General features: G+C 38.9%; 1 protein-coding gene across 1 annotated transcript; it reads right to left on the bottom strand.

Moving 5' to 3' along the window:
• Positions 1-3736: 3736 nt before the first annotated feature.
• On the bottom strand, positions 3737-13853 carry LOC148844313 (26S proteasome regulatory subunit 10B homolog A). Its single transcript, XM_088956720.1, has 10 exons — positions 13707-13853; positions 10509-10628; positions 9862-9998; positions 9529-9690; positions 9295-9381; positions 9093-9179; positions 8854-8991; positions 5212-5403; positions 5000-5098; positions 3737-4053 (listed from the first exon to the last, which is right to left on the bottom strand). Exons 1-10 carry the CDS (start codon positions 13798-13800, stop codon positions 3979-3981), a joined length of 1191 nt encoding a protein of 396 aa, XP_088812846.1. The 5' UTR covers positions 13801-13853; the 3' UTR covers positions 3737-3978.
• Positions 13854-19761: the final 5908 nt, after the last annotated feature.

The following is a 19761-nucleotide window of genomic DNA, read 5'->3' as shown; positions in this document are numbered from 1 at the left end:
GGATACCCATCTATCTGTAATTTACCCCAAACGTAATTAGGATGAGACATAGTTGAATTTAATTCTTTGATGAACCTTCTAAGCTCTCAACGTGACCAAGAAGTCTCATACTCTTTATTAGGACCATCATATAAGGTAGAGAGAGTAAAGACATAAACTGACCAAGCAAGAATTACAAGACAAAGCTTAGCATACAATATGCTTTGTACTGTACAGTAATAGATACAAAGCCTATAGTCATAGGCTATATAATAGAGTCTAATATTCAAAAATGAAATTTGAACATATGATGAGCACGTGCATATATGCACCATGTGTAAAGGAGTTTGGCTTTGTGCAAGTTACACCAATTCTATGAGGGCTCAGGTGTATCTGGATATATGAGCTTAACTTGAAGCCTGTGTTTGGCTAGGAAGCTACGTAGCTTTCTCAGGCTCACGAGATAACTCAACTCCTTTACAACACCCGACTGCCTGGTAGGCATCACTAATCACAAATCCATCATCAATAGTATATTTTATATTCAGGTAAATCAGATCATCTTAAGGAAAGATCACATACATAAATATTGAAAGCTAATTCTTTATTCGGTTTCCCCGTATGGCTTGTTTCTGTTATAACCCGTTGGCCTATGTTTTAAAAGCCGACCTGGAACCAAAACCATTTTCGTCACTAGTTTTCAGGTCGATAGTCCAACTATCCAGTTTGAATGGATGGCCCATTCCAATTGAAAAATAGAAAAAATAATTAAGATAAAAATCAGTCAAGAACTGTTGAATAGATTGAACGGGCCGATCATTCAATCACCCGGGTCAATAGATTGCCTATGTTTTAAAAACCGACCTGGAATCAGAACCATTCTGGTTACCAGTTTCCAGGTCAACAGTCCAATTATCCAGTTTGAATGGCCATTCCAACTGAAAAATAGAAAGAAATAATTAAAATAAAAAATCAGCCAAGAACTGTTGAACGGGCCGATGATTCAACCACCCGGGTTAATGGATTGCTGACCAAATCAATGGTTTTGTCTAAAGACGAAGGTGAAATAGTACCAGTTGCTTGGACAGTTCAAATGTATATCAACATGATTCTACCCTATTTTTAATCAATACCTATGCATGTACCTAAATCAATAGAATTTACCACCTATATAATAAAAGTCCAAGATGATATATTCAAGTTTAGCTTGAAAGCCAAATAATTCAGATATAATGATTCTTTATCCATCATATCATGGAAAACCAACTCAATATATGATCTTAAATAACATAAATAAGTTAGTTCTAGTAAGGTCCTTAAAATAAGTCACCCTTAACAAAACTAAATATTAACAAGATAAAATAGCAAAGTAGAGAACTAATTCTTAATTGAATTGACCTGAATCACAAGAATTGTATACAAGATAAGATTTATGATTCAAATTTTAGGATTAAAACAAAAAAAAAATGTAAGATTTTTAGAGAAGGATTTGTACACAAGAATCAAAACAAAACCCTTGGGATTCATGATTCAAATTGTGAATGGTATTGTAAATCGTAAGATTTTTACTATAGTATTGTTGCTTACCTATTTTGGCATTTTCATTCTTGTTCCTTCTAGACAGGACACTTTGTATTCAAAATGATTTCAGCCATTTCTTGGGTGCCAAAAGGAGCTTCAAAGTCTGTTCATCAGCTATGGCAGAACCACCTTGATAGTGAAAAACGGTGCTTTAGAGAGAAGGTAGAACTCTTCCATTGTGAATGGATTGGATTCTATATTAGGAAGGGTCTTTTGGTCATTATCGTTTATTGTTGCTAATTGCTATTAGTTAATTTGAAATCTGTGATCTGTATTACATGATTTTATATGCCATCTTACTTCGATACTTATTTGTGTCGGATGCAATGACGAGGAAACTTAAACCAAATAAATCATATATCTCTCTATGTTGATATATAAATTCACTTCAATTATTCTTTGTGATAATTAAAGCAAATTTCAGTCAAGAAGACCAAATCAAGTAACAAGAAAAGAGGAAAAGCATGAATGCATGATTAACGACCCTCCTCTCCAAGAGTTAAAAATGACAGCACCTACTTGTTACAAAAACAAGCAAAAAGATGGCCCTCAAAGTCTCTAGAATGAACATCCATTCAATTACTCCGATCTTCACTTGAGTCTCACTACACTTCCCTTATTTTTTTTATGAAAAACATTCTCTTTCCTTAAGCATCAGCAAATTGCAAGCGGTGTATTCTGTTGTTCATGTAGTGATCCTTATTTTTACTACTTTCCTTTTATGCCACATTCGCTTTTCGGTAAGTTACTTATCTGGGTAAATGCAATTATTCGGGTAAGTTTTTCCTAGGAAACACTTACCCAGGTAAATGTACCGTGCATTTACCCATGTTCTTTAATTTTTCAGATAAATAATGCAATGACCATTTTAACCATAAAAATCCATTATTAAAAGAGGCATTTTTATTCTATTTAAGTGTTGGAATGATCAATTGGTAATTAAAAAAGAGCTGATATTCACAGCATGTTGGAACTGGTGCCCCTTATTTGGCAGTTGTCCTTGAATATCTTGCAGCTGAGGTAGTATCCTTCTCTTTGGCTCAATTTTTATATCTGTATCTTATTCCTTTTGCTTGCTTTCGTTTGTCACTACTATTTCCTTGCCAAAATTTCAACCTTTTATTTAATGCTGTTTTTTCTTTTAACATTTCTTTTCATTCTATCCTTTGGAAATTTGGCTGGATTTTAAAATGTTCGAGCTTGTATTTTCTTGTTTTTTTTTTTTAATTTTTTTATAAACAAGAAACAAAGTAGAAATTTTTGAAGGGAAATGCCATTTTTGTTCATAGTTTCTTCTAACTTTAGAAATTCTCTACCGCTCTCTTAAAATCAAATATAACATGTTTGATATTGTCAATTATCTCGTCAAAATACTAAATACACAAGATGTCTTTAAGTTCAGTGAGGACCAAACTTGCATTTGACTTCATTGCATCAGGACTCACGCTTTTTTTCTCCCTTCCTTTGGATGTTTTCTTGGGGATTCTGATGTTAATATAATTTGGCTTCAAGTAGAGATGCAACTTTTGTAAATCGGGGTTGGGATTTTGTCAAAATGTTAATGAGCACAACCGGAAGCCTGAATACAAAGCAGTGTAATTATTAACTCGGGCCAACCCAACTTGCACCCGTAGCTTCAGATGCTGAAGTTGGCTGGCTGTGACGATTATTGCCGGTGAAACTCTGACGACTGTGGCCGGTGGTATTTATAGGACATTGACAACTGTGCTGCAGAAAACCAACCTGACAAACATTGCTGGAGAAAACTACTCAGAAGAAATAAGTAGTTCCAAACAGTTCACTCTTTTTTTAAATTGAAAAATTCTTAAAATTCATTCCTTTTAGTATGGATTTTAAAAATAAGAAATGGGAGAATTGATGACAAACAGGGCCTAAGCTTGTAATTTGTGAAACTAAACTCCCGATTGATACGTATGCTTATTCTGCCTCGCGAGTAAACAGCATCCTGCCCGTGAATTTGGCATCAACCCACGGGCAGGATTCAGTTTTAACTCCACCCTGGAGGTGGGCTGAACTATAAAAACCCCTAAATTCAAAACCAGGCATATGGCATGTCAATTCCAGATACCGGACTTGAAGCTAGAACCCACCCAGCTGAACAGAGAAAACAGGCCACCGGTTCTCGTCAAATATTGAATAGAACACTTCACCTGCCTTAGCTAACGAAACTCTTCATTATCATCATCTCACTTGTTTTTGTAGCAAAAAAAAAAAAAATGTTTTTTCTTGGGGGTTGACAAACAGTAACACAGACCTCCCAAAATCATTATGCTAAAATTTCGAACTTGGGATCAAGGAATGCCTGCAGATTTAATACACAATCGAGACAACAATAAAAAGGGAATGCACTGCCCCAACATCCATGGCTAAAACAACAGAGAAACGTGTATTTTCTGATCAGTCCTTCCCAAAGTCAGCATTGTAGTGGGCACTTGACTCGAGCTTCTTTGCTTCGTTCAGTTTACGGACTGCCTGAAAAGCAGTAAAAGGTCGAGCACTTGTTAAAACTGACCATTATTTACATGAGATAAAAAGGTCAATAAACTGTTGCATCAAAATAACCAAAAGAGAACCCCAAGCTTCAACAACAAATGGTACTCGTTTAATGAAATAAATGCCAACCTACGCTTACCAAGTGGAACAAAACAAACAAATTTAAAGAATAAGGAATGCGTCATGTGCAGCCCAATGTTTAAAAATTAAAACCAGAACTGGCAAACATACCAGGCAGTAGGCACCACACAATTCACCAAATCCACGGCCTCAAGGGAACAGACTCTTTACTACTTAAGACAATTTTTATGGTATTCGGTTGTAACCATAAAAAAAAAATTACTTTATATTGATTGGAAAACAATGCAATGCCAATATCACCTGTTCAGATTAACAGGGTTGCTATCACCAAATAACAAAGTTACATTATAATGGTAACTAATGCAAGGCCGTTCAGATTAGAATGGCTGTTATCCAGATACTTGTCTGTAACAACATTTGTTGTGACCGAAAGAAAAAAGTAGAAACTGTCAACAGTAGTTGTAACCACTAGATGTATAGTTCCTAGCTGTACATGATGCATACATGGCCTATACATGTAATGATTGATATATAAATGTATTAGCTTTTCTCAAAAATACTACTCAACTCAGAGACCCTTCCCAATTAAATTGGACCGGCTTGTATAATTGCAATAACTGAAAAAAAAAAAAGGATTGACAAAGCTCCCCATTGTTGTGACTGATAATTTTGCTACTTTAATCTCTATATAAATTTTTCTGATAAGAATCTCTATATAGATTTTCATGCCAAAAAATCCATCCATCAGTTGCAATGGCAGAGACATCAAAGGGCTATAGCAAAGTTAATTGCATGCATGCACCTCTCCCCCCCCCCCCCAAAAAAAAAGAAAGAAAAAGTGTACCTTCATAAAATCCTCATGGATGACATAATCACGTTCAGCACGGATTGCTGACATCCCCGCTTCAGTGCAAACATTCCGAAGATCAGCACCATTGAATCCCTGCAATGGGTGAAAACCATAAAGCCTACTGGTAACAGATGCAACATACAAACAAATGAAGAAAATAAAAGATAAATCGTGATATAGGCTTATTAACAAGATAAAGAGCTTACCTCTGCAAGTTTTACCACTGCCTCATAGTCAATTTCTCCATGTTTTGCAATCCCAGCAGCATGAATTTTTAGAATTTCCATTCTTGATTGCTCATTTGGCAATGGGATCTCAATTTTTCTGTCTAGTCGACCTGGACGAAGAAGTGCAGGATCCAGGACATCAGGTCGATTCGTAGCCATAATCATTTTGACCTATCATCAATTGCAATAATCAGGTCTTGTATTCAATAACCAGATCTTGTATTCACTCAGACACTATTAAAATCAATATATATATATATATAGAACCAGTTACTATCACGTAAAAAAACATCCAACACTTCAAAAGAAATGAACATCCACATCCAAAACTGACAGGAAACCTGTGGGTATCACGAAGGATCTCTCTCTCTCTCTCTCTCTCTCTCTCTCTCTCTTTGCTGGAGGAGATGTAACATCGTAGTCAAGTAGAACATTTCTTTCTAGGATAGATAACATGAATTCATGTAATAAATAAAAATAAATGTACAAAGAAATACATATCGACAAAGAAAAAACAGGCTTTCATTTATCAAAAAAAAAAAAAAGAAAAAACAGGCTTTCTCTTCCCCTTTAAGATATAACTATAATACAATTACAACTCAGCCCATAATAACTAATTTCTATATTCACCCCTTGTTTAGACAGCTCACCAGCCAAAGCATTGGCTAGTCTTTGAACCCATTGCACCTGCATTCCTTGATTTAACCACTTGAACATTTTTTATTCCATTCATAAAACTGCATATAGTTTCTTTCTTATTTCTCAGCCACCTCACAACCACCATTGAGCCCCCCCCCCTTATGCCACTAGCTTTCCAATCTTCATGACTCTTGCCTTCTATACTCCTTGAATCATAGTTGTCTATTCTGCCCTTTGAGAGCCCCCTTCCTCTATTGGACCGGAGAACATAGCCTTTCTAATGCCCCCCCCCCGGTGACAGGTGGATATGCCTGAGGGTCAAATCTAGAGGTTGGGGACACATCACCCCTATATGGGTCTGGAGTCCCCCGTAACTTGGAACCCACATCAGATCACATGGTCCATCTGAAAAGAATAAATGAGCCAAAAATCAGCTTCTACAGTAAGCTATAACCCTCTAATGTGACTGCCATAAAATGGACCGGAGAAAAGTTTCTCGACAAAAAAAACAGTTATATAAATCATGCTCAACTCAGATCATTAAAATTCATCAAATTAAACTGGTTTGCAGCACAGCCATGGTTATAACCGGGGCCCATTCAAATGTCAAAACTGATTCTTAAGGCATGGAACAGGTGGCAAGCTACAGGGGTCCCAGACCACATATAGGTCCCATGTCCCCAGGCAGGGCATGGTACGCTCATGTCATTTTTTGTAAAATGGACATCTCACATTCTCTTGTAAAACTACTGATTAGAGTAAGGCTGGCATCAAATAATACCAGAGCATAAACATAAAGAAAATGACTTTTCAAGTAGAAAGTATTTTTCCCTTTCCCTTTTTTTCATGCAAATACAGACTTGCACTGAAAGAGGGAAAGCCTAAGAAACAAGAGGTTTTAAAATAAGTAGGACTAAAACAAAGTATATGACATGTAAATTTAGTAATAATAGGAGTATAAATCAAGATACACTTACGATTGGAGACCAAGAGATGACTTGATGTGACCATTTCTCGTATTTTGGTTCAATAATTCATAACAAGGGAGAGATTGAGAATGATGTCACCCAAAAAAATAGAGCAGGAGGGACAAAACGGAGATGCATTTGGACTTTTATGTGATAGGTGAATACCACTTATGTGATGGATGCATTTGGGCAGTCAAAAAACATGATGTCCAGAAAATGAATGGGCAGAATTGCAAATGCTAAGATGGATGAGTGGTAAAACTAGAAAGGATATGATTAAGAATGAAGTTATCCGTAGGAACCTAGGAGTAGCTCCAATAGGTGATAAAATGAGAGGGCACATGCATAGAAGATCGAGTGACCAACTGTGCCAAGAAACAGCATGCCCGGCCATATATCCCATTCGGTCATACCCTAGAAATCAGAATAGGTAAAAAAACTGCCCAAAATCGGCTGACTGGTTAGTTTAACCAGAAAATGGTGAACCAGCCCGGCTTCTTAAAACTGCTCAGGTCTCAAATGTGTGGAATATTCAAAATGCAAATGGCAAGATTCAAACCCGTGACCTTTTTTCCATGCATATTGTCTTGTAACCATTAATCCACTTCATTATTTGTGTCAAGGCAACTCCCTCACAAAATGAAAGCCCAAACCATAGTGTCAAGGCAACACCTAGATTTTCTGATTTTTTTTCTTCTTTTTCTTCTCATGAATACGCTGATTTTCTATGTCTTAATACAAAGTTAATACTTTTTATGAAGGTTACAAAGAATTACAAGTGAAAGATGGTTGCTGGTTGCAATGGAACCTAGGGAATTACCTTAGGTTTCATGATCATTTTGTGAAACCCAGATAACACCAAATAATTTAATCGCTGATGTCACCAAGCCAATACTAGACCATGCCAAGAAAAAAGTCAAGACACCAATTGCTAGAAACCAGACACCATCAGGCTCAACTATTTCCATGTAAATTGACCAAGTTTTCTTTTCTTAGTGACCAGAAATAATAAAACATAATTTACTGGTAAAGAAAAATGAGATCCCCAACTCTAATGTGTTATAATGAGGGGGCTGGTACAAAGCCAGCCAAGTTACGTGATTTTAAATGTAAATCAGATTTACGAACTCAACCCCAGACCTCGATTCCCCATACGAAATCATTTCTATTTACCCTTGTTCTTGCTGGAGAGTCAGCAAGGCTATTGGCCAATTGTCCATTTGAATTAAATTTGGTTTCCTTAACAAGAACCTAAGGGTCCAAAAACCTTCCATTCTAAACAATAATATGCTTATATCATGCTTTTGTATTTGGTTAAGTTTCATTTTTTGATATTAATGTCTTGCCAAAATTAAATTTCAAACATATACAGATTTTTATGATATGACTTGTTAATGGCATCATTTCAGGCATTTTAAAAGTGTTAATCCCATAGAGTATATTTAGAAGTGTCCATGCAGTATTTGATTTCATATCCAGTACATACTGTGTCCAATACCAGTACACCAGGCATGTATAAGCATCCAAGTATTATAGTTTGAGAGATGTCAGCTGGAAGGAAAATAAGTATTGCCTATAGAAAAATAAATAAATAAAACAAAAAACAAAAGGGTCACTAGTAAGTTATATTAGTAAATATTTTACAGGGAGAAGAGAATATTTTAAAGGGTCAGTAACAAATACTCCCTAATAATTTATATTAGTGAATACTTTTGGGCCTATAGGAGAAGAGAATATTTTACAGGCTGACAGGCAGAACTCTACACAAAGTGGACACGTCAAAGTAATAAATACTCGCTGATAAGTTATGCAATCTTTTATTTTTTATATTACTTTAGTATTTCAAATAAGTTTCATTATAGACCTTGGGTCAACAGGTCAATGGACAACCAGAGTTTCAATACATTTATATCGTCTCCTCATCAACACTGACTATTGATAAGCTGTCTCTTCTCCCTTCCCCCTCACTAGGTTCCTCAAGGAAACATGTTGAACTAGGTTAGGAGGAACTTACCTTCCCAAGCTGATCAAAACCATCAAGCTGATTGAGAAGTTCCATCAATGTTCTCTGTATCTCCCGGTCTGCACTTGTTCCTTCGCTAAACCGCCGCCCACCAATGGCATCAATTTCATCCATAAATATTATGCAAGGCTTGACAAGGAAAAAAATGTATCAGAATGGAACTTCTCACAGTAATAAGTCCAGCACCATACCCCCAAATAGAGTCTGCAGAGCTCAATTTGGCATCTTACTTGGTGATCCCGTGCATATCCAAACATCTCTCTTATCAATCTGGCACTTTCTCCTATGTATTTATCAATTATGGCACTTGATACAACCTAGATTAATTGCACATGGTTGAACACTTCAGTATATTTGATCTTGATATAAATAATAAAACATAGATGGATAACAAAATTCTTGCTCCAATAATGAACAAAAAAGAAAGCCTACCTTCAAGAAATTGGCATCTATGTTACTTGCAATAGCTCTGGCTAGCAATGTTTTGCCAGTTCCAGGAGGTCCATACAGAAGAACACCCTGAAATCATTAAAAATGTGAGCTTTAACAGTCAAAATCTTCCTAATGTAGATAAGGCAGAAAATATGAGAGTGCAATACATAGATTGCTAATAACACAAGATGCAACGGATGCTAAAAATATTTACAAGCTCCACATAAATATTACCTTCGGAGGTTTGATCCCTACTCTAAGAAAGAGTTCAGGATTCATAAGAGGCAACTCAATAGATTCCCTGAGTTCCCGGATTTGATCAGACAACCCACCAACAGCAGAGTAGCTAACATTACCAGGATCTTCATGAAGCATGTTGTAAACAACTGGATCAACCTACAACCAATAACCACATAAAACCGGATACTGGAACAACCAAAGATTTACTTCCGCCTCTGCCTTTCAAGAAAAAAAAAACAAAGGCAGACCATAATGGAATAACATCATCATCAAAAAATTAGTTTCCAGTCACTATTGTTTTTCAAACAAGTTAAGCCAATCACTTACTTCACGCGGAAGAGCTCTCATAATTGTGAGGGTTGTCATGTCAAGTACCACTCTTGTTCCTGCTGTCAGCTTTTCTTTATCTACTTTATTGCGACAGCCAACAACATACCGTGGGCCACTACTCGCTTTAACTATCACTGATGAGGAAAGAACAAACAGTCAATTACATTCTCACCAACTACTTCTAGGGTCATTAGTAATGCATGCCAAGAAACAGAGAAAAGAAAGAATTCTTGAGGTTTATCCCCACTAGAAAGTAGAAACAATGATTATACTTCTTCAAATGACTTTTTCCCTTCTCTTTTCCAAATTAGTCACAATGAGGGTATCATTGTGCTGATGTATAACAAAATAACCAGAACATCCCAGAATGCATGAGATGGAAGAAGCCATACAACAAGGCAACACTAAGTTGTCCACATTACATCACTAAAAAACATAACAAGTTTTACAAATCAGACCCAGGAAAGGTTTCCAAAAACCAATACGATATTCTTTTATTAGTTTCTTAAAAAATACATCTATGTGGGTCTTAAACATAATTGGTTCATAAACTGAAACAAGGGGGAAAGTTTTCTGGTTCAGTGTTTTGGGGTTCACTATTTAGACAACCTTAGCAGGTACAAGAGAGAGAAAAAAAAACATACACCGCTCATTATCAAGAGGCCTTAGAACTTCCCCAATGATCTGTCCAACACTCTGGAGTGACTTCAGATCATCTTCAGTTTTAGCAAACTCCTTCTTTGCAGCTCGCAAATTCTCCCTCACTGCACATTTTCAGTTTCAGCACAGTTATGTATAGTGGCATAATGAGAAAGCATAGAGATGGTCATCAAAACAATTGCATGGGCAATAGTTTACAAAATAATTCCATGTGCATCTTTGTTGCATCTGGTCAAATTATGACAATAAGGATAGTAAGAAATTTTAAATGGCTTATTGGGCATCCTAGAGCACAAGGCTTACCATGTCATTACTTGATCATTGCTAACCTAAACAAATGCTCAAAGATCAAGGGTAAATAGGAAAAAAAATTGCCATGGCAATTCAATAAATGGATACTATCATCATAGCATAGCGTGTCAATTGATCTCCATTTTTTTTATGAATGAATATAATTTATTAATCCAAAAGTAATAAGACAAAACAGGAAACCCAAAAGAGGCACAGGCTGTTACCTCTTCTAATAAAGTATTACAACAAATTAAAACAGAAATAGCCCAAAGTAAAATTACAGAGCAGCCCAGAATAAATGTTCCCTTGAAGCCTCTTGCTTAGCTAACCCATCCACTAAGGTATTTGCTGATCTTCCCACCCAAAGAGGGGTAACAGTCATGTTTCTTTTGAGCCAGTTGACTTTCCTCAATAAATCTATGTGTCGTCACATAGCTGAAGTTGGGTCTATCAACCATCCACAACATTCTTAGAGTCTCCTTCAACTACTAATCGCTGAACTCCTAGTTGTTCTACAATCTGAATACCTTGTACCGCCGCTAAAATCTCAGCTCTATTAGAGTCTCCTATTCCTGCTGGGCCTGAAAACAAGGCTATGATCTCCGTATCTCTCAGCACCCTTCCTATCCTCGATGGCCTGGGTTTCCTTGGTTGCTGCCATCAAAGTTCAGCTTTACCCATCCTTCAGGCGGAGGGATCCACACTGCAAATTCCCTGCCCTTCCTTGTATGGTTATTAGCCACATCTATCCAGTTTCTCCAAATATCATCAAAGGAAAAAGTATGAAAGAAGTCCATTGTTCTCAACCAGTGAATGGCCCTAATCAAGATACAATCCTCAACAGCCTAAATGCTTCTTTCCTTTTCCTTGAACACCCTTGCATTCCTTTATTCCCAGATTGTCCATAAGGTGGCTGCTCTGATACATCTCCACATAATTTTTCCTTTATTTGTAGGCCACATAGAAAAAGAAGGATCGAACAAGTGACTTAAGTCTGTGAACAGATTCCACCTGCACTCAAACAAAGAAAAAGTCCAACTCCAAATAGAACTAGAAAATGAACAAGATCAAGTAAGTGGGAGCAATCCTCACCATTAGCCCTGCAAAGTACACACCAGTTAGGGGACAAACACATGAAATGACTTTTCTTCTACAAGCAAACCAAGGTATTAATCTCTCTAATACACTTCCCAGCAAAAAATAACAATTTTAGGTGGAACAGGTCTCCTCCTTGGTTGGAAAAAACCCGTCTCAGAGAAGAACAAAGGAACTTTAAAAAAAAATGAAGCACAAGAGAAGTAACCTCTTTGATGAGGGGACCACAATATCACATCCACATTAAGAGGGTCCAGAAAGACAATGCCAAGAAGAGACAACTGATCTGAAAACACTGTTAAGTTCATCATCCATCAAGCCTCTCCGAAAATGAAAGTCCCAACTTAAGGTTCAGGGTGAAGTAAGAGAGGGGAGAAAATGAGAGAGAGTTTTTTCCTTGTATAGGGAAATAGAATAAAGAGACAAGAATTGGTCCTTAAGGGCAACAGTATCCGCCCAAGTGTCTTCCCAAAATAAAACAGAATTCCCAGAATTGACATCATACCTGACGAGGTTGAGAAACTAATGGAGAATGCTCTGGATTGCTTTCCAAGGAGATGCCAATGTTGCTTGACGTGATACACCCGCATCCCATCCATTTTCTAGCCTGCCATGTATACTAGCTATCACTTCATGCCACAACCTCTCCCTTTCTCTAGGCCACCTCCACAACCATTTTCCTAAGAGAGCTCTATTCTTGAGAGTTAACCTTCCTAATCCTAGTCCACCTTCCTCTTTACTCCTATAGACTATTTCCCAATTGATTAAATATCATTTTTCCTCCCCTGGCTCCCAAAGAAATGTTCTCATTAACCTCTCCAACTTCTTAGCCTCCCTATTAGGAATCGTCAATTGATCTCCATTAACCCAAATGATTTCATTTTCTAATTTTTTAAATAGCTAATGCAATATGGCATATAAAAATTAAATTAAATTCCACAAAGATATATCTTATCACTTTTCAAGTGAGTCTATAGAGTAACATTTTTCTACCATGTGTCTATATCTATGGCATAGCATAAACGTGGAGTGTTAAAATTACCATTGGCAAAACATGCCACCCCAAGTTAATGGACACTAGTTGTTCTCTTCCAAAGTGCGGCTTACCTGAACATGTGTCAGATCAAATAGAATAAATATCAATCTGCACCAAGGAAAGGTGCTCGCCTCTACAATTTCAGGTTAAAAGAATGTCTTGTATGGATGTATCTTCCTCAGGTACATTTCCAAGAATACTCTTTTCTTTTCCACCAGTCATATACAAATTAATGGAACATCATGATAATTAATTGCACAAAATACAGAACGTTTTTTATGAATATACAAAATTCAGAACTTAAGTCCCAAAATATGCAGCATTCAATATAAAGAAAAAGGTATATACAAAATAGTTAAACAAATCAAAATATATGAAAAACTCCAGAGGGTTGTGGTACACTATTTATTTAATCTCAATGCAGATCCCGTTAAGTTCTTCACTCGAGCTCATGAGTTTGTATTATCAGTTAAACTTTCCTACTAAGTTTTGAGTATTTAGACGCAGGTTTATTCAAACTACTGATGAAACTAACACCTGTAAAAGATCCCTCAAACGTCAAAGCGAAAACCCTAATCTTCCGAGAGAATCCAGGGAATGAAAATAAACTCTTCTTATTAATACACATTACAAGCCCCAATTTCCGAAAATAGGACTACAGATTTGATAATAGAGAAACTTAAACTTAAATACAAATGAACCTTGGAGCGAAAACAGGGAAAAATGAAAGCTAGGGTTTCTGAATCTAATTTGCACGAACCTGTTCTTACTCTGGAATCAAGCTCCTTGTGCTGTAAGAGCTTTTTCCGATACTCAGCCGTGACGGTCCGGCGACGGGCGGCATCTTCGTCCATCTTTTTCAGGTTGAAACCGTCGGAGTTCGATGAATTAGCGAGCTGGTTGCCTTGCGGAGTAGGAAACCAGCTCCACAGGTCTTATATGCACGAAATGATCATGGACCGGACCGTTCGGATGCGGCCCAGCTCCGAATTTTGGGCGTAAGTACTAAGTACGGTGTAAATCGGGCGGGCCAGGCCGGGTTCAATGTACAATCTTAAGAATTGGCCATAAGGCCCAAAACTGAGGTCAAGCCCAAACTGTCCACACTAATTCGAACCGAAATTTGATAATGGTGTAAGCAAGCCGAGCCTACTCGCGAGCTGCTCGGGCTCGGCTCGCTAAATACTCGAACTCCTCACTGTAATCGACTTCGAGTTGAGCTCGACTCAAGTCAAGTACTTGGTCGAATCAAGCTCAAGCTTCATAATAACCTACTCGAGTGGCTTGCGGTCCTAATTGAGTTCATAATAAAATAATATTTTTTTAATATATCTGTATTTATGATATAAATTAACATTAATTTTTTATATTAACTTATTGATAATATAAATAAATACATTTATAATTGATTTTTAAAATTTATTTTTATTTATAATATTTATAATTTTTAATATACTTAAATTTATTTATTTTTAATTATAAATATTAATTTATTTATAATCAGTTCGAGTAAAGCTTCGAGCTTGAGCTCAAATAGCTTGATACTCTGCTCGATTACACCCCTGTTTGATACACTTGGATTGGGTTTGGATTGGTCAATCAGCCAACATAAAAATTTAATGCAAATGTATGCAGATATACATGCATGTATATACATATATATCAAGTTTTAGTATGGCGGGATTGACTAACCTAGCCCAACCCAAGTATATCAAATATTAGTGAGAGTTGCAAATTGGGCTCATGTTGAATAATTCAGGCTTGACCTTGACCTTGGGCTTTAAGGGCAAATTTTTGGGCTGGGCCTAGGTTAAGCTAAAACCTAATCCAGTCTGCCCCAACTTGTCCTCAAATTTGGGCTTGCCCACATAAGGCACTCAAATTCAAAATTAAAATTTATGTTTAAAAGAGTAAATTTATTAAACTACCCTCATGGTTTAGCTAATTGACTATGTGCACCCTTAATAATTGAAAATTTACTAACATTACCCCCATTGTTTTAGAAAAAGGACCAACTCTACCCTTACCGTTAACATCTGTTAATATTTCACCAAAACCCGTATACACGTGAGACCATATGACATTTAAAATTCTTTTAAAACTTAATATCCCTCCCCCGTCCCCTTTCTATGACCGACAACCAAGGTTCAAAGTATCGAAAACACAACGTATATTGGAAAGACAATTTTAAGAAATGTATCGAGGCATACTTTGGATACATATAGATACGGACGAAAAATTAAGATACATATATATGGTAGAAAATTCAAATAAACCCTAAAAATATATATTACTAACTATATTTACAGATTTTATATAATTGTAAATAAGTCATTTAAATGTAAAAAACTATAATTTAATGGTTTATGATGAGGGCGAATTTGGCCCTCTAGTGAAATTGTGACACCTGGCACCTCATGCCAAACAAGTGCAACCTCTTAACAACTGGGCAGCTCAGGCAGTTCAGCATAGCTCAGGGAGCTCGGCATAGCTCTCCCCCAGGCAGCTCGCCACTTGCAGGGTAGCTCGGTACAGAAGAGCAGTTCGGCATATCACAGGAAGATCTCCTACCTGACAGATCCGAAGACCTGTGCCCACGTCTCTCACCAGGCGGCGGCGTGCCTGCCAGACCTGAGAGTTGTCCCTTGCCTGGCAGAACCATACGTTGCAACATCCGCCTGCACCCCCCACCTCAGCTCTCGCAGTAACGGTTGTGGTAGAGAGACTGAGGCGATTATGTCTGACTTAACAGGGGCAGTTACGCCTGATTTGACAGGACACTGCTATATAAGGACTCTGACCCCCAAAGACAAAGGGGGGAGATATTGGAAAAATGAAGGTGATCCCTGCTCTCTAGCTCTCTCATTTCTCTTCAAACTCTCTATAATCAGAATGCTAACTTAGGCATCGGGGAGTCCCCGCCGAGTAAATATCCATGGGTCCTCTGATTCAGTTTTCGCAAGTTCCTCAGCTCCCGCCGCCTACAAAGGGGAGGAAAAGATGGAGTTCTCACAGGTCTCTCAGCTCCTGCCGCCTACAAAGAGGAGGAAAAGATGGAGTTCTCACAGGTCTCTCAGCTCCCGCCGCCTACAAAGGAGAGGGGATCACCACATGCAGAGGGCAGTCGGGTTACGCTATACCAGGGAGCTCCACCATCCTTTGAGTTACAGGCCACCTAGGAGCAGGTCAAATGATGAGTCCACCAAGGTAGTTCTCCTCAGTTCGGCATACCTTCCCCCTAGGCAGTTCGCTATCAAGGAGTTCGGCATAGCTATCCCCACCTCGGCATAGCTCTCCCCCGAGCAGCTCGTCACCAAGGAGCTCCACCATCCTTTCCTAGGAGCAGGTCAAATGACGAGGTACTTAGCCAAAAAAAAATTGATACATCACAAAAAATTGGTACGTGACCAGAACCGGTTACATCAATTGGCTCCATCTGTGGGAACACGCTACAAAAAGCTAAGTTCTCATCCTACAAAAGCTAAGTCCGCTTCTCCTATAAAAGTTAAGTCATCACTTTTTAGAAATTGAAACTCTCGCTTTATAGTTTACATTTTTTATGAACTCAAAGACTACGTAGGGAGCTAGCCGACTAAGCAACTCTACCAACTTTACTTTCAAATCAGATAAAACCTCATCAGTCATTTTCGCAAGGTCCCCCCTACAAAGATGAGCTCTTCGTAGCTTCCGCGGGAGTTGGCGGCCAACAGACTACATAGGCGTCCTTACTGGTCGAGCCTTCCAAGGCTCCCGTGTGAGCTGACGACCTAAAGTTAGTAGTGCTGCCCCCGAAGGTCGAGCTCCTAGTAGATTCTTGTAGGAATGGGTGACCGGCATTACGAACCTGATGCAGCGTAATCATAGCTCTAAGGCACCCACTTGGTCAGCTCGGCACCTTATAGGTAGTTCGGCACCTCGCAACCAGCTTGGCACCTCACAGGTACCTCGGCACCCGGTCAACTTGACACCTCACAGGTAACTCGACACCTGGTCAGCTCGGTACCTCACAAGCAAAGCCTACAGGCCACGTTACTGCTTAAGACCTAGTCGCCTCTTCGGCACGGGCAAAGTCAAGAAAAGTGGACTACGAGTCGCTCCCAAAGCCTACGGGCCACATTATTGTTATACCAAGTCACTTCCTCAGCATGGGCAAAGTCAACAAAAGTGAACTATAAGTTGCCCCCAGATCCTAAGGGCTACACTACTGAACTGGTGGAGACTTCCTCACCTTACAAGCAGCTCACCACTTGCAGGCAGCTCGCCACATACAGGCAACTACCAAAGCCTAAGGAATTGGATCAGCAATTACTAGCTCATCAACTCACAGGCCACAAGAAGAAATCTACTCCCTTCACTAAATTACTCTCAGCTCGGGAGTGGGGGGCAAATGATGAGGGCGGATTTGACCATGCAGTGAAATTGTGACACCTGACACATCATGCCAAACAAGTGCAGCCTCTTGACAACTGGGCAGCTCGGCATAGCTCGCCACAGGCAACTCGGTAGAGCTTGCAACAACTCGCCACAGGCAGCTCGATAGAGTTCAACACAAGCAGCTCGACATAGCTCTCCCCCGGGCAGCTTGCCACTTGTAGGGTAGCTCGGTACAGAAGAGCAGTTCGGCATATCGCAGGAAGATCTCCTGCTTGATAACCGTACCTGATAGATTCAAAGACCTGCGCCCACGTCTCTTGCCAGGCGGCGCCGTGCCTGCCAGACTTGAGAGCTGTCCCTTGCCTGGAAGAGCCGTACTCTGCAACAGCCGCCTGCACTCGCCACCTCTCTGGCAGTAACAGCTGCGGTAGAGAGACTGAGGCGGTTGTGCCTGACTTAACAGAGGCAGTTACGCCTGATTTGACAGGACACCGCTATATAAGGACTCCGACCCCCAAAGACAAAGGCGGAGAGAGAATGGAAAAATGGAGGTAATCCATGCTCTCTTAGCTCTTTCATTTATCTTCAAGTTCTCTACAATCAGAATGCTAAGTTAGGTATCGAAGAGTCCCCGCCGAGTAAATACCCTCGGGTCCTCTGATTTAGTTCTCACAGGTTCCTCAGCTCCCGCTGCCTACAAAGAGGAGGAAGAGATGGAGTTCTCGCAAGTCTCTCAGCTCCCGCTGCCTACAAAGGAGAGGGGATCACCTCATGTAGAGGGCAGTCGGGTTGTGCTATACTAGGGAGCTCCACTATCCTCTGAGTTACAGGCCGCCTAGGAGCAGGTCAAATGATGAGTCCACCAAGGTAGCTCTCCTCAGCTCGACATAGCTCTCCCCCAGGCAGTTCGCTATCAGGGAGCTCAGCATAGCTCTCCCCCAGGCAGTTCGCCATTAGGGAGCTCGGCATAGCTCTCCCCCAAGTAGTTCGCCACCAGGGAACTCCACCATCCTCTCTTAGATGCAAGTCAAATGGCGAGGTACTTATCCAAAAAAAAAATTAATACATCACAAAAAATTGGTAGGTGACCAAAACCGGTTACATCAAGTGTATAGTTACTAGAGTTGTTGACAAGGAAGGCCCGGAATGAGACATCGTTTAGGGAAGAAGGGATAGATTTGCTTACGTGGGTACAGTCAATGGTGAGACATCGAAGAATGGATGGTTGAGGTGTTCGATGTGGAGCTGACGAAATATCAGAACATAGAGGAAGAGATGGATGATGGTGTGGGTCGACTGTGCTTGATCAACGACCTGTTTTTAGGTAGCGGTGTGGATGATAAAGGATATTAATGGGACGGAGATGGATGATGGTTTACGTCAGTCGTCTGATAACCGTCAAAGAGTCAAAGGGATCAGACGGCCAGACTCCCTCCATGGACCTCCAGCTGTAGCCACACCTTAGTGAATGATTGCTCTTATCATTCAGTGGTTGTTGCTCACAACACGTAATTTAGGGGGGGGGGGAGTGTGAGGATTGAAGAAGAACAGAGCCTCCATGTCATTTTAATTGATTGCATCGGTAAACAATGAAATGTTTTTTATTTGTTTATTTGTTATAAGTACTTAATAAATATTGTTGTCTTTATATTTGATGGCATGTATAATGAGCCTCCGCTTTTTCTAGACATTGAAATTTTCGTATTGGCTGATTGTTAGTTTGTTTTTTATATAAAGGATTTTTTTTCATAAAACCGATTTGGAGATGAACTATTTTTGTGTCCGAGTTACGTTGCATCAGTTTTATCATCTGATGTGAATGATGTGTTTTAATGGATTTTAAGTATGGCTGTTTATGGGTCGGGTTGGGTTGGTTTATTAAGGTTTTTTCAATCGACCCGATCTAGTTAGGTTATCTGAATTTTAAATTGAAATTGACGCAGTGTTATGCAAAACCAATATAGTCGGTTTGAGTCGGGTTAGATCGATTTGGGTTGGTTTTGGCTCTAAGTTCAACCATGTTTGACAGAAACTCAACTGCAATATATATGTGGGGACTGTGGCACCATAGTATGTGAGGTAGTGAACGCAGGAAAAAGCCTTGTTTTTTATAAACAAGATATACCTCTAGTCCACAGCTTGGACTTTGGAGAGGAGAAGAAGAGCAAAACCCATATATAATAATAATGCCTATTATAAAAGTATATATGTTATATATCTTTTCAGTAATTAAGTTTTATCTCCAAAACCACTAACCTATCCCTTTGATTATATATTCATTTTGAAGTTTAATTGTCTTAATTGGGATTTGTGTGAATATTGTAGGGAGACTTCACGACAGTTAATTACAATCATTAATCTAGCCAATGTAATAGATTTGAAGAGGGACAATTAGTTATGGGGGCTTAATTAATTTAAACTTCATAAAGGGATAATTAGTT

The sequence above is a fragment of the Nelumbo lutea genome, chromosome 8 (assembly GCF_056320005.1).
Source record: "Nelumbo lutea isolate HS-2025 chromosome 8, American lotus-T2T, whole genome shotgun sequence".
Lineage (NCBI taxonomy): Eukaryota > Viridiplantae > Streptophyta > Magnoliopsida > Proteales > Nelumbonaceae > Nelumbo > Nelumbo lutea.
This window is presented reverse-complemented; position numbering and strand designations above follow the sequence as displayed.